The 16,583-nt window shown below is 33.5% G+C and overlaps 1 protein-coding gene across 11 annotated transcripts in view; it reads right to left on the bottom strand.

The window, feature by feature from the left end:
* VPS13B (vacuolar protein sorting 13 homolog B) overlaps window positions 1–16,583 on the bottom strand; it is a 794,855-nt gene that overhangs the window by 336,947 nt on the left and 441,325 nt on the right. For 8 of the 11 annotated variants that reach the window (XM_053208413.1, XM_053208414.1, XM_053208412.1 and 5 more), the window contains exons 26-29: window positions 9,831–10,002; window positions 9,214–9,328; window positions 6,484–6,625; window positions 2,995–3,403 (exon numbers count right to left, since the gene is read on the bottom strand). In XM_053208413.1, the coding sequence (XP_053064388.1) occupies window positions 2,995–3,403; window positions 6,484–6,625; window positions 9,214–9,328; window positions 9,831–10,002 (838 nt within the window). Of the gene's footprint in view, window positions 1–2,994; window positions 3,404–6,483; window positions 6,626–7,182; window positions 7,250–9,213; window positions 9,329–9,830; window positions 10,003–16,583 lie in introns of those variants that run through there. The other 3 variants (XR_008292721.1, XM_053208415.1, XM_053208419.1) reach the window with 3 other exon arrangements.

Here is a 16,583-nt window from a genome sequence, read left to right on the forward strand (position 1 = left end):
AATTATGGAATGAAAACACAAAATACACACTACAAAGAATTTTCAGCAAATCTGGGGTGCCTGGGTGGCTGAGTCATTTAAGCCTCCGACGTCGGCTCAGGTCATGTTCTCATGGTTTTTGGTTCCAGCCCCCATTGCTCTGAGCTGACAGGAAGGAGCTTACTTCCTGCTGAAAGATCCCACAGAAGGATCCTCTGTCTCCCTCTCTCTTTGCCCCTCCCCTGACTGTTTTCTCTGTCTCTCTCTCAAAAATAAACACTAAAAAAAAAAAGAAAAAGAATTTTCAGGAAATCACAAAAGCTTACTAACCTAAATTATTTTAAACGAAATTACAGAAACTCATTCTGGTTAGGAAAATAAATGTTTTTATAATACCCAGAGAGGTATCTGTAGAAAAGAAAACCCTTAATTGCTAAAAAAAATTTACAATTTGTTAATAATATAGATATCATAAACTTTATTCTTATTTTCATCTGGATACAAATTTTCCGCAATTTTATTTTAATGGAAAAACTTACAGATACTATAATATAATGATATTTTAAAATATTTATTTATTTTGAGAGAAAAAGAACAAGTGGGGGAGGGGCAGAGAGAGAGGAAGAGAAAGAATCCCAAGTAAGCTCTATGCTGTCAGATCAGAGCCCTACACGGGGCTGAATCTCATGAACCAGTGAGATCATGACCAGCCAAAATCAAGAATCAGATGCTTAACCAACTGAGTCAGCCAGGTGCCCCAATATAATGATAGTTTTAAAATACAATGGACTACTTCAAACTCTTACCAAAATAATCCTAAGTTTTCTCAAATAAAGAAAGCCAAACTACTTCTGTTTCCATAGTGTTTTCCCCCTATTTGCAGTTGAAAAATCAAAAAGATGGTCTGAAATCTCCATGACCTTTTATGTCTATCCCTCTTTCTGTATGGTTATGAAAAAGTGTTATTATGACACAAAATGGGACTCAGAGAGCTATACTGTTTAAAAATATAGGTTTCTTTTTTTGCCTAAGTAATTTTAATATAAATCGTATTAGTTAAACATTCATTAGATACTCACATAATAAAGGATAATAACAAGGAAAAAGCACAAAGGTCAGCGTGTCTACAATGAGCATGCAGCCTCTATCCTGGTTAGTAGCTGCCTCTCAGATCACTTGTAATTGCTCAACGAAGACTAACTTTATTCTTTACCATTCATGTGTTTCTACAAAGTCTCTGAACAGATGAAAACAACTTGTATAATACTGTCAGAATACAGCATATACAGCTAATACTAATTTTTTTTATCTCAAAATAATCAATTTTATGACAGTTCTACTAAAAATCAGAAAGAAAATAGGAACTGGTTAATACTAAAAATCCATGAAGTACAGGGGCAACTCGGTGGCTCAGTCAGTTCATTTTGGTTCAGGTCATGATCTCACAGTTTGTGGGTTCGAACCCCACGTCGGGCTCTGTGATGACAGTGCAGAGCCTGCTTGGGATTCTCTCTCTCTCCCTCTCTCTCTTTCCCTTCCCTGCTCTCCCTCTCTCTTAAAAATAAACAAATAAACATTTAAAAATATCCACTAAGTATAATACACTGAATTTATCTCTATACACGTTGGTAATTAAGAACTATAAAGCTCTACAAATTTATTTTTTACTTAGGGAACTTTTTTAAAAAGGACCATTACCTTGAATAAAACTTTATTTATAATGTTAGGCAGAATAACTTTCCCCAATTAAGATTTGCCTTTGGGAGACAGACTAGGCTCCAAGAAGAAACAGAATGAACTAGATGCTTTTCTTTTTTTTTTTTTTATTTGCTATCACTGACCATTCAAGCTCTTCCTCCTCCACATAATAACTAAAAGGGGAAAAAAAGCTTTACTGTTTTCATGTGGCAGAGGCTAGTACTTATCCCTCAACTACCATTCTCTCTTTTTCTAATTCACATGGCCTTAATTTATGAGCTGGGCACCCTACCACCTAGGGAAATACTGTTTCTCAGCCTCTCTCACAGTAGGGTGTAGCCATATGACTATGTTTTGGCCAAAGAGGTATATAAGCAGTAGTGAAATGGGGGACTTCCAGATATTCTACTTTAAAAGAATGGGCACATCTGCTGATTCAGTTGCCATTTACTGAAAGCTAACTATGCAGCTAGCACTATTCATGTAGTCGCCACGTAGTCATCATTGAAAAGTAAGCTGTCAGTAAGGTCTACCATCAAGTCAAGCACTACTATTACCATTTATACGTAGGAACTTAGACTTAACTTGCTTTAAATTTCACAGTTCTTAACTAGTAAATCTGGGATTTGAACTCAGGTCTCTGTAACTTCCAAGTTCATACTATGTGAACCACTATACTAGAACTTCACTCAATATCCTTAAAGTTCTTCACTGTTTTCTAGCATGGGGGAAGCAAAAATTTAAAAGTTACTCTCACGGTTGGAGGCAGTGGGATTCTAAATTCATTTCATTACATTTTATTTATTTATTTTTTTAGTAGGCTCCATGCCCAACATGGGTTTGAACTTACAACCCTGAGATCAAGAGTCAGATGCTCTACCAACTGAGCCAGCCAGGTGCCCCAAATTCATTTCATTTTAAAACCTAAGTTAATTTGCACTGAGAAGCCTGGAAGAAGCCACAGGAACCTTGGGTGTTGGCTATTTTTTTTAAATAATTTCTACTTACCTTAGGTATATAGAATCTAACATTTGAGTTTAATAAAACAAATGACAGTAAGATAAGCTTCATTAGCAAAAGTCCTGATGAAAAAACAATCTACTTTTTATTCTAGTAATTGAGTCAGAAACAAACCCAGTATCCTGACATATCTCCTAAAGGTTTAGTTGTAGAATGACTGTAACATAGTTACTCTTTCTAAAACACACCAGAGTACAAACTACAACCACCAGCCATATTAAAAAAGAATAGAAAAAACTAAACTCCCTAAATGGAAGTTATGTAAAATCAGACCACAAAAACCTCTGAAGGCCATACCTTCAATACGTGGCTGCATTTCTTCTGTTTTTGGAACAAAAACTCTGATTATGCTTGTGTTGATATAAATCAAAGGTAAGCTGCGTGAAGTCAATGTATGGCTCCTCATGGGCTGACCAGGAGATTTTCTTTTCTCTTTTTGGGTCCTTGGTAATTTTGCTTGAAATATACTTGCAATGGCATTAAGCAAAGGAAAGCAAAGGACAATGTCAAAAGCTTGTGCTGAAAGAAGAATTTCATGAAGAAAATGAGGGGAACCATCCGTTAAACCTTCAGATAACTTATGAAAACTTCTTCGCTCATTTCTTGATATTAACTTGTGGCGGACATTTTTTGTTACAGCTTTTGTGTATGTCAAAGAGAGAAATCCATGCTGCTGATGAGAGCCATCTAGGAGTTTTGCTGTTGTCTGTTCCAGAAAGAGGAAATCACAATACAAACTTCATTACAAAAAAGAAAAAAAAAACTATGTGAAAGCAGAAAATAATCTCAGTTGATATTATAATCTTTTACTATGTCTACACCCTCTGATGAGCACATTACTGATCAATTCCACACATGGGGAAAAACCATCTAAGACTTGGAATGCTGAACTGAAAATTAGAAATCCTGAGTTCTAGTTCTAGATCTTGAGAGAGGCAATTAAACTTTGTTATATCTGTGTCTATGATTTCTACATTCTCTGTGATATTCAGAATTTGCAACAAGACATCTCTGGATTTTATCTTTTCATTCTTGATAATTTTTCATTAAAAGTACCAATATGGATCACAGAGACGTTTATGCAGATGAAACTGAAATAACCATGTAATGTACTTCCATTTGTAATCAACAAACAATCTGAATAGAAAAGATGATTGACTTCCCTCGACTTAATTAACATTTATGAGAACAGAGTTTTTCTTTTAATAATTTGGCTAATGTATATGAAGACTAAGCCCATAAAAAGAGCTTCATTGATACAATGCTTTGATAACTAAACCAATCATTTAATGCATGTTTATTGGAGATAGTAACATAACACAAAAATAAAACATCTGTCTTTTAGAACTTGCTTATTTTCAGTGGCTATCATTCTGTTTACAAAACCTATCCACTCTCTCACAATTCAAACTCCTATTCCTAGAGTTTAATGCTACTTAAATACACATACGACATTTGACTGACAGTAAAAATTATATCATTATGTCATCAATACTGCTGACAAAACATGTCCAATTATATTCAAATTACACACTATAAACAAATTGTAGTAAAACAGCATACTTTGAAGAGTGAAATAAAATGCATACTTTCTATTTCTCAACATTAAAGGACAGCTCTTAAAGTTTTCCTGAACCAATTAATGTACATAAAATCCTATTTTACACATCACTCAACATGAAGTTAAAGTTAAGGTGTTATACACATTTCCAACCTCTCTTCCCAGGACCTGATAAAGTTTTTAGGTTATTACAGTCCAATGCGTGATGTCGAGAGAGGAAGTGCACTGAGAAAGAACAACAAACAGGAAAAAAGTGAGAGTGGCAAAGCAGCAAAGTGCCCGGGCCTATGTTATCCCAGAACTAGTGAAGCTCTTTTGCTTCCATTTTCTTCCTCTCACATTGCTACCTATCACCTAGTGACACAGCAAGGGGAAAATAGTAGGCATTTCAGCTGCCACTGTTAATTTTGTTTTTAATCTGGACTTTACAATGAACAAAGGTGAGGTAAAAGTTATCTTTGTCTATGTTCTTTTTTAACCTAATTTTCTGACCATTAAAAATACCCTGGGAAGTAGGCATTAAATGGATGTGCAAAATAATCATTTTTCATGTTAACTGTCCTGCTGCCTTCAGAGGTGTTTTTTGTTTTGTTTTTACTGTTCCCAACTTTCTAGCTGCCTCTCTGATTTCCCTTTCCTTTTGCTTTCTACACGCAAAAGGAAATACAGTAAAGCAAGAAAACGTGCTACCAGTCTTACGTCCATCTTGCTAGGTAACAGGAAACACCGGATGGAGAACGATGGCTGTGATATAGCCCAACAGCAACAACACTGTCTGTATTTAGATGTTTAAACTGGACTTGGGGGGCAGGGCTACAATCAACCACTAATCTAAATAACCTAACTCAAATCCTCCTTAATGGCTATGCTTGAATACTGGAAATAGTATAAAAGGTTTTTCAGTGTATGAATGTTTTGATTTGGAAAATATATTTTAAACATATTGAACGTAGGTACTCTTGAATGTAAACTCCCCATGAGAGAAAGTTTGTTTCTTGAACTGTTGCATCCTCAACTCCCTTAATGTACAAGGAACAAAATGAAAAAACAAGTGAATACTAGCTGGAGTGAGATAATGTAAATATTACTTTTCATATGGTAATAATCAGCATCTTACACTCTTTAAAATGAAAAGTTAGAAAACACTGATAATTAAAGAAGTATTATAAAAATGCAGAAAAATTTTAAAGGGGATTAATAAGTTTGGGTTTTTTCATGAATATACATTAAAATTATTAAGTATGTAAAAAAATTAAGAATGTTTCTCAGAGACACCAATACCATTCAAATAAAAATAAAACTGAACAGAATTTCCACTGATATAAAAGCCACATGTAGAGATGTTTTTTCCAGACTAAAATTCCAGAAAAAATATCAGAATCCAATTAGAAACTAGCATTTGCTATTCAAATACAATATTAAACAACTGTTTAAAATATTTGACTACTTTTATCACCTTTTTAAAGATCTAGGCTTAAATTCCTTTTGAGCTACAAAAAAGGGGAAATAGTTCACACATGCTAAGAAAACATCTAATGTTTGCAATGATTTAAAAAATTCTTAAGAGAATTGCTATTATCATTGTGGTAATCTGTTCTTAATATTTTTAAATTATATGCATTTGTATTGACTTTAAGAACGGCGTTTAACATAATTAGCTTAATGACATATCCAGATATATTGTACCACTTAGAAAAGAATAAGGTTCTAAACTTCTAAAAGCCACTGGTGGACCGTCTATTGTTCATCCTATATCCAGCAATGACAGGCATATAGCCCTGTCCAGAGTCAAGATCACCAAATACGGTAATGTGGATTAGTTGTGAGAAGGAAATGGCATAATAGAAAGGGGAAAAAAGCAATCTAAGTAAAAGCCATAAAAGAAAAGACAAAGCAGTCTGGTCAACTCTTGATTATTCAATACATGCACAATTTAAAAAAAAATTACACTTAATGTCCTACACTTCTATTTTCTTATGCTGATGGTAAAGTTAGTTTGTAATCACAAAACCAGAGTGAAAAAGAGTATATGCAAGTAACTCAGAAACAAATTAGATGGTACTAGAAAATCAGTCTATGAGTTAAAAGTAAAGTAGAGTTCATTTACAAAGTGGATGACACAGAGGAAGATAAAAATCAAGAGTTGACTCCATGGATAGTTCAATTCCTTCTCTGGATTCCTGTTAGTGGGAGTTCTGTAGCATAATTTTAAAATGATTTCTTACAGAAGGAAAGAAGCCAGAGCAATTACTGAAAGGGTCCTGCTTGCTGATGGGTCGAACCAACAAGGTGCGTCTGTTCAGCTTGTCAGTACAGGAAAGGAAGACACCTCCACATTGCCCCAAAGACCAACACTCTTCCCCAAGGCTTGAGGTGATGGACAGGAGCAAAGAAGGTGAAAAGACAAAAAGCAATAAAAGCCATAAGCAAAAAAATCTGGATAGTTTTAATTTTGCTCAAGTTTGCATGGGCTCAGGTTTGAGCCCCTGCTAGGTATGGCCTCTGTCTGGACCATCTTCTGCAAAAGCATTGTTAATGGAAGTAAATGAAAAATAATCGCTTTTAGTGTCAAATTACTACTATTAGTTTATGATAAAGGACAATCCAACATGAACTCACTTATGAATAGGAAAAACTTCTAAAACATCAACATAATAGTACATTAATGATAAAACATTTTAATAAAAGCAATCCTACCTTTGCTTTTTGAAAAATTTACTTAATAGCTATAATAGGAAAATGGTTACAAAACACAAGCATTTAAAGGAGTAGTTTTATTTTGTAATGTAATTTTGGAAGAATAGCTCAAAAAGAATTTATCTGAGCTCTAATTCTTGCAACCATTAGTCCTATTGCATGAATGAACAAAGATAAACAGTTTATAATATATTTTCAAAAAATCATAATTACTAAATGAGTCTCACCACAGGTTTTTCTTTGCACTGTAGAAATACTCCTTCAAAATGTCCTGACTGCCAACCTTCCCCTGGCCTGGAAAACATAAGTTCACCTTATCTGTTCTTTTCAATTTTTCTGAATTAAAAACTGAGCATATATAACTATTTCAAATAGTTACCATGTAAACAACACTACACTGAACTGAAACGTGGAACTGACAATGCAATCAAGAACAATTTATTTTAGCACCACACCCTGGGTAGTTTTGCATAATAGAAGCATTTGTCTTACTGGTAAAACTGTATACTTATTGACTGGTTATTTATTTCTACCTTATCTCTGAGACCACAAGGCCCCTAACAGCATGATTTATGTTTATTTTTCTTAGTGCACATAATACACAACAAATATTTTTAATAAATCAATGGGTAAATATTTAAAACTTACATAATTTAACAGTAAAGTCATTGATGATCTAGAACATAGATTATAATGTTCACATCATCAGAAAATTATTACAGCTATAACATAATAATCGTGTATCACTTGAAATAATCATGTATCACATGTATCTATATCTATCATATAGAGATATACTATTCAGGAGGATTAAAGAGCTAAACATTACATTATCAAAGATCAATTAATGATTCATGGTTAGTATAAAAGAAAATATATGCTTCATAACATTCTACTATTACAACAGGTTTTAATATATACCCAGCAAAATATTTTGAACTTCATAATTATGACACAATTTTTTGGCTAGATAGATTTGATAGTCATTGACATAAGCAATAGGATATGTGTGACACGCAATATGATAAGTAATAAAAATTCAAATGTTTTTAATGCAGAATTAGAAACCTGTTAAAGAAAAATGATTCTGTTTTTAGGGTATATGATGCACCAGTAAAAGTACAGAAACAGATGTGCTTCTGCAGGCACTCAATAAATAACTGCTGAATGAAAATTATGAATCCAAAAAACAGACTTTAAGGCTGTTTCTATACTAAATTAATATGAAACTAAAAATATGATGCTGTTTAAAAAATAATTTTAAAAAATGTGTTTTATTGTAATTCAATTAACAAATACAAATTCCAGAATAGTATTCCAGAATAGCAAAAAAAAAAAAAAAAAAAAAAAAACCCCAAAACTCCAAAAAGTGCTAGTTATTTTGTATTTGGGAAAAATTAATGACAACATTCCTATGTATCTTTGTGAGGATATGTAAAACTTTACTTTTTGGGGGCGCCTGGTGTTGCAGTCAGTTAAGCATCCAACTTCAGCTCAGGTCATGATCTCGCGATTCACGAGTTCAAGCCCCGTGTGGCGCTCTGTGCTGACAGCTCAGAGCCTGCAGCCTGCTTCAGATTCTGTGCCTCCCTCTCTCTTTCTGCCCCTCCACCACTCACACTCTGTCTCTTTTTCTCTCAACAATAAATAAACATTAAAAAAACCCAAAATACAGTTGTTTAAAACTTTATTTTTTTACTATTATTTATTATAAATAAATTATATTTGCCCACAATAATACTTTTGATAGAAAGTTATTAGGGCAAGAAAAATCTGGTTCTAGGAATATCTACCACATGTATATTAGTCAAATGAGAGATTAAGAAAAGTCTCCAAAGCACAAAGGGCCACGAGATGTCGTTCCATTTTAATCTGTGATTTAACTCATATGGAGAGTGGACAGCAAGTATACAGCAAAAACAAAACCATCCACTATGTCTCCAGTATCTTTGCAAATATACAAAATAACAAACTGTTTGAGTTTGTTATTTTCTATCAAACTGGTAGTAAAAGCAGCTCATTTCATTTAATATGGCAATATGGGTATTTATGAATAGATTTGCCATCGCATGAAACAAAACTTTGTTATATTCCATATATGAATGAATACCAAGTAAAATTAATCAATTTATCTGTTAAGAACTCTCTTTGGGAATAAGTACAGCACTTCAAAAAATAACAAAATTAAAATATAAAAATTCTTATGTAAGACTGTGTTCAAAGAAAGCATAGCTTTTCCCATATTTATTATTATTTACCTGCTTCTATAGTGATCAATATTGAAACTTTCTATTTTACATTTCACTTTGGTATATACATCCTGAACATCTATGGAAGCACTGAGATCTTCTAGTTCACTGACCATACAAAGCTCTGCAATAAGAAGCAAACATAATCAGCATTGGCCTCACAATCAATATTAAAACCTTGTGTTTTACATTTAATGTTCATATATACATCCTTAACTCCTCTAGAGGAAATGAGACTTTCTGTTCATTGACCATACAGGATTCTACAATAATAAGGAAAAGTAACATCAATATAGGCCTCACGATTAAGATAAAGCACCTATTTCAAGACAGAAGAAATCCATTGATGCTTGAGGTACTGTATCTAACAATCTTTGCATACTTTTAGTGAAAATGATGTAACACATCAATGAAACCAATGAAAAAATTACTTCATGGCTTTTGGAATGAATTTTAATATAAAAAGACAAAATTTAGGTATTGCTAATAGAAAGCAACTAAATTAGACCTAATGGTGTTTGTTTACTTTAAATGACAGTGATAAATAAAACTAGGTTCTACTATTTCTTTGAAAAATAGTGTTTAATATTTTACCTTTTTAGCCGAGAAGAAAAGTAACCCTGTACCTGTGCCTTTATTTTCAGGATCTGGAGCAAAGAGCTTTATAGTAATTTTGGGGAGCACCCACTGCATCCACAGACTAACACGGCCACTGGATCCACCAATGTTACTTGTAGTTTGTTCCAAGGTAACAGAATCTGAAAATGGTGAGTCATCACCTGCTTGTACAGAATCTCCCTGGAATCAGAAAAAACAAGTGTGTAACAAAGAAAAATAACTATAAAAAATGACAAAATAAATTTTGAAGGCTCGACTTCTGGAAATAAAGTTTTACCAGATTATGGCCATATTCATTCATTTACCTATTGCCTATGGCTACTTTTTAGCAGTTAAGTAGTTCCTATAGAGATACTATGGGCCACAAAACCTAAAATATTTACTATCTAGCCATTTATACAGTTTGTCTACCCCTGCTATACAGCACTTATGTATGAATCTGCAATATCCATAACAAAGTGATTACCATAATAAGCATGGAGTAAGAAACAGAACATTTATTATGTCTCACATATTATAAGAAGACATTAAAAAGTTGGATTTGATAATAGTTCTTTTTTAATTTTTTGAAGTAATTTCTACATTCAACATGGGGCTCAAACGCACAACCCCAAGATTAAGAGTAGCATGTTCTACCAACTGAGCCAGCCAGCCAGCTAGGCACCCCGACAACAGATTTTTACAATGACTTATATGGCTAAACGGCTCAAGGTAAAGACCATGAGCTTATTTAATTCAACAAATACAAAATGAATTACGAATATGTAAGTTCCCACATTTGGAACTAACAAACTTTCTGTAAAAGGTTTGTTTGGTAGTCCTTGTTTTCGTTAAATGTTTTCAGCAGCTGTTACATGGTCTGGAGAAAATTATAAATCCTGGTTTGGAGTTGGATAACTTCAGCCTCAAGACAGGAAGAGATGGTGTCAGGGATAGTGATCACTCTCACGTATTGTGTTATTTTAAGGATTAGCTACCAAGTATTTGGGCTCTTAAAATCCCACCTTTGCAGTCCATTTAAAACTTTCAAAAATACTCAGGAGCCCAAACCCATTCTCTGAGAACTGATCAAATACACTACAGTATGCTTATTTAAAAGACGTGTATATATTTTTAAACTTTAGTTATATGTACTTAAACATAGTCTGGTAAAGCAGCATGATACACTAGGGTAAGGACTTCTTCAGACCCTATTCATGTTTGTTTCCTCCTCTGCAAAATGGTTATTTTGATATTTATCTTTTAGAATTGTTAAGAAGAAAAAAGAACACGAACATAAAGTGATTACATATAATAAACAACTCATAATTAGTAGGTATAATTATTGCCAACAAATGGAACAACTACTTACAAATTGTATGCTCACAGTCTTACAAAATTTGGTATTCTATCTATACCTTCTTGCCTTTCTCATTTTGTCGTCTAACTTTAGCACCTTTTCCTTTGCCATATATCCTCAACTTCTAATAGTTCTTTGTTGCTTTGAATGTCTCAAACAAAATGTTCACTTCCTATGCCAAGGAGTCATGACCAGTAGTCAACAGCCAGAACAAAACATCCCTTAAAATTTAATAGAAGACAACACAACATGGTCAGTATATTGCTTTCTATGGATAGTTTCTCAGGACAGAAGCCACTCATCTCTTAGTCAAGCCATTAGTCTGACAGCTAACAACAGGGACGATGAGTAAAACCTTATGTAAATCCAAAAATTTCTGCTCTCATTAGCACAGACATGTATTCTACTCCGGTATATTCATCGCCTACATGAAGTTTTTACCTTGACCTCATGATAAGTTTTACAATCTCTTTCAATCAGAAGAAAATTTAATTTCCTTGAACACCCCAAAGGAGACTTAATGGGGAAGATTTTCACAAAAGAACAGACAAGTACTTATTGTTGGAATACTTAGACACCAAACACAGCAAAGCAATAGTGTCCTGTGATTTACTGTGACAGAAAATTATAGACTTAAATCTGAAGATAGTGAAGCCATTCCTTGTTACATTTACACCAAACAAGGCAAACAACTTCCTGTTCGTGATGTTTTCATATAAATGCTTCTCCAAAATAAGTAGTCCTAATTCTGCTACAGCTGAAATTCTTACAATTTGAGAAGCGATACAAAAATTCAGGGTTTTGGTTGCTGTCTAAAGTAACACAACATCTAATGAAAAGCACAAACTAATCCCAGAAAAGGATGCATTTTACAAAGTCAAATTCAACAAAAGATAATATAATATAGTCAACACGCCTTTCTTTATGGGTAAATTCTTATAGCAGAAGCATTCATAAATTAAATTTTCCTTCAACAGTTAGAAGAACATCATACTCCCAAAAATGGAAACTGTGGAGAAAGCAGCACCTCAAATCAATGAGACCTAGATTTTTAAATATTGTTAGGTATATTCAGTAGGAATGCTAAGAACATGGTGGCTTCAAATTTAATAACTAAGCACTTCTGAAAAAGTTGCTCTCCCTCCTCATGCAGTTTCAGTTTTCATTTTGGATTTACAACATTTGGTGTGGTATTGTTAAATATGTTTGTGCATTAATTTTCTGCTCCATTTCCAAATCTATAGCAAAAATAGAGCCAGAATTGAAGATGCTGAACTATTTTCCCACACCTCTTTATGCCAAGTTCTAAAATACACAGTTCAATTCTTTCACCATTCTGTTGCAAATTGACCAAAAGACTGAGTTTATTTTCCTAGCTGAATTTATCTTTGTTCATCTGGAAGAGCAAACACTGCAGCCCTTCATCCTTGGCCTGCTTTAGAGCTCAGGGATGATCATAGTTTTGGCCACACTGCTCCACTCCCTTATCAAAATAACTCCAGCATTCTTGTTCAATCACAAAACTTCCCAAAGGGCTAAACACTTCCACCACGGTTTGTACTTAAGTCAACAGTGACAAGTGGCCTGCTGTGGTTTCCACTACCTTTGCTCTCGCTATTTCAATGCAAGGGTGGGGAAAATGATGAACTGTTTTTAAGCTTCGTACTTACGCCTCTTACGCCTATTTCCCCTTCTACCACCATCCAGATTGATATTCAGGAAGCTAGAGCTATATTCACTGAAAAGTATGGTACTTCCTACCAACATGTCAACATTAAAAAAATTACTCATAAAGTATAAATCACCCAAGGATCATATAAACAAATACTCCTACTTAATACAAACAGAGTGTACTTTTTAAAACCAGATACATTTGTAGTGAACTCTTCATAGTCAAAATAATGAATGTATTTGATGCAAATGAGAAAAACAGTACTTTATATAGTAGCAATTTTTAAAAATTTATAAACTTCTTTGAATGCAAATATTAATTAGAAATGAAAAACTCAAAACTGTGATTTCAAAGTATTCCCTAGATACATAATCGATATAAATAAGCACAACAAATATAAGGTGACCTCATAGCAACTCCTTATTAGATATGTCCCCTGAGGCAAGGGAAACAACCAAAAATAAACTATTGGGACTTGATCAAAATAAAAAGCTTCTGTAGAGCAAAGGAAACAATCAACAAAACTAAAAGGCAACTTATAGAATGGGACAAGATATTTGCAAATGACATATCTGATAAAGGGTTCATATCCAAAGTATATGAAGAACTTATAAAACTCAACACCAAAAAAAAATGAATAATCCAATTACAAAATGGGCAGAAGACAACATGAATAGACATTTTTACAAAGAAGACATCCAGATGGCTAACAGACACACGAAAAGAAAGCTCAACATCACTCATCATCAGAGAAACACAAATCAAAACTATAAGGAGATATCACCTCAAAACTGTCAGAATTGCTGAAATCAACAACACAAGAAACAACAGGTGTGTTGGCAATATGGAGAAAGGGGAACCCTTTTGCACTGTGGGTGGAAATGCAAACTGGTGCAGCCATTCTGGAAAACAGTATGGAGGTTCCTCAAAAGGTTGAAAATAGAACAACCCTATGATCCAGCAATTGGGTAACTACTATTTACCCAAAGGATACAAAAATGCTAATTCAAAGGAATACATGCACACTGATGTTTATGGCAGCATGATCTACAATTGCCAAGATATGGAAAGAGCCCAAGTGTCCATTGGTAGATGAATAGATAAAAAGATGTGGTGTGTATATATTATACATATATATGTATATGTGTATACACACACACAATGGAAAATTACTCAGCCATAAAAAGAATTAAATCTTGCCATTTGCAACAACATGGATGGAACTAGACAGTATAATACTAAGCAAAGTCAGTCAGAGAAAGACAAATACCATTTGATTTCACTCATATGTGGAAGTGAGGAAACAAATCAAACAAAGGGGGGAAAATAGAAAGGCAAACCAAGAAACAGACTCTTACCTATAGAGAACAAACTGATGGTTACCAGAGGGAAGGTGGGTGGGAGGATGGGTGAAATAGGTGAAGGGGATTAGGAGTGAACTTGCTGTGATGAGCACTGGGTGTTGTATCGGAAGTGTTGAATCACTACATTGTACACCTGAAACTAATATTACACTGTATGGTAACTAACTGGAATTTAAATAAAAACTTAAAAAGTCTGGCATGAGGTGGTTCATCCCTCAATCTCCAGTAATTATTTATAATGCACTTATTTTCAGTTAAATTTAAAGTGAATATGGGTCAAAATAGGTGCCCAGGGTTAAAAGACAAAAACTTCTAGGTATAAAATAAATAAGTCCTGGGGATGTAATGCACAGCATGATGACTATATAGGTAATAATGCTGTATTGTGTGTTTGAAAGTTGGTAAGAGAGTAGGTTTTAAATGTTCTCATCACAAGAAAAAATAACTTGTAACTATGTATGGTGATGGATGTTAAACACACACACACACACACACACACACACAAACACATATTTTTTAAACTAAAGCAATTTTAATCACTGAATCAATGAAGGATAAGAATGTAAGTCAAATTTTGCCATGAAGCAAAACTTACAACATTAGAGGTTAATCTGTTAATTTTTACTTTTGGTTGAGTTGTAAATCAGTATTCTCACATACACTCAGCATTTTATATTTTTTCTTGTACAACAAAAGTTTTGATCCTCCTTCTATGTGGTACAGAATTGTCTCTAGGAAGCAGAATCCATTATGAGCTAAATTTTGCAGTCCACCTACATATTATGTGTATGCACATATCCATGCCATATTATAAATTCCTCTTAGGATAAAAAGACTCTGTTTTAAATGTTTAATTTTTTAAAGATGTATGTTATTAAGTATCCAATTAAAAAAATGTGAAAACACAACAGAATAAACCCCAGAAAGGAAAGACTTATGTATCTTAGCATAGATAGACAAGGTATCCTAGAGACTTTTAAACACAATTCTGAGGTATATATAGGTTTGAGGGCTTGATTTTATACTGCCAAATGTTTTCAAAAAACTTCTAGATATGAAATTAAAAGTAAAGGGGTTTCAGGCTAGAAACAACCCCTGTAGTCCATCAAAGATATAAACACACAAAACCTCTGTGGGAATAGGGCCTCAACCACTATGTAAAAGTCTCATAGGCTAATGAAAAACTCTTAATATAAGGTTACATAACACATAAGGAAGCAATCTACTAAGTGCAAGAGTTAACAACAGGATTAGACTCTCAAAAAATCTAGACAAATCTGATAAAAAATATAAAATAATTATGTTTAAAACAAAAGACCAAAACTTTTTAAAAAATAAACTCATATAGTTTTATGAATTCACATCATAATATATTTGCAGGGACTTAATATATACATGCTGTAGAGTATAATAAATCAGATTTATTTCAGTCATATGAGTTGATATTCCCAAATCATTTAACATCCACATATTCAAGAACAATGTGTTTAAAACCCAATCTGCACACCAAACATTGTACGGGTTGCTTAAATTAGGGTTATCCACTAATAATAAAGATAAGAGGGGATGGATGGTAGTGGAGAGTTATTTCACATCCAGTATTTCCCACTGAGTAAGTAACATATTCAAATATACAGCCAAATTCTTCAAAATTAATAAAAATAAGTTAAAAATGGAATCCAAAGGATCACAGTAACATATCTAATATGCTAGAACTCAAAAGTAAAGGAATGAAAATTACAAAGATCATTTATACACAGTTCTAGCAGCACAATAAACAAAGAAATGAGAAATGAAAACTTGGGCACAAAGTTTGAATTCTGGATGAATTAAACCACAGACTGAGTCATAGATGGAGCATTCATACACACAGGAGAAAACAATGATTGTATTTTCAGATGTCATCATTTACTGGCTAATTCTCAAAGGGGTAAATTTAAACTCATATGGATACATAGTTAACATTGATCCCCACGTAACTATTTTCTTGAGAGGAGAAATTAAACATTAAATATTCAATACATAGACACCTCCTTCTAATTTGCAAAGTTAGATCAAAGCCCTAACACTGATTATCCTAACAGTATTCACAGAAATCTTCCTGCCATTTATGGCAAATAAAGGAGCTAAATTATTTTAAGATATTTCTCAGGGAACAAGTATCCCAAATAACTGTAGGTTTCAAATCCATATTGGACTACTCACCTCTTTTCTCGACCACAGTATGTAAACAAGAGAAGATGGTACATTCTGAAAATATTTGCCACTTTTTCCTTAAGTCTGTATTACCTTTTGCAAGCTGCTTTACATGGTCTTCCTCCAATGAATACGTCTTTTGCATTATGATTCTTTCATTTTCAGATCTTTTTCACATAGGTCAGATTAA

This window comes from Acinonyx jubatus, chromosome F2 (assembly GCF_027475565.1).
Source record: "Acinonyx jubatus isolate Ajub_Pintada_27869175 chromosome F2, VMU_Ajub_asm_v1.0, whole genome shotgun sequence".
Taxonomy (NCBI): Eukaryota; Metazoa; Chordata; class Mammalia; order Carnivora; family Felidae; genus Acinonyx; species Acinonyx jubatus.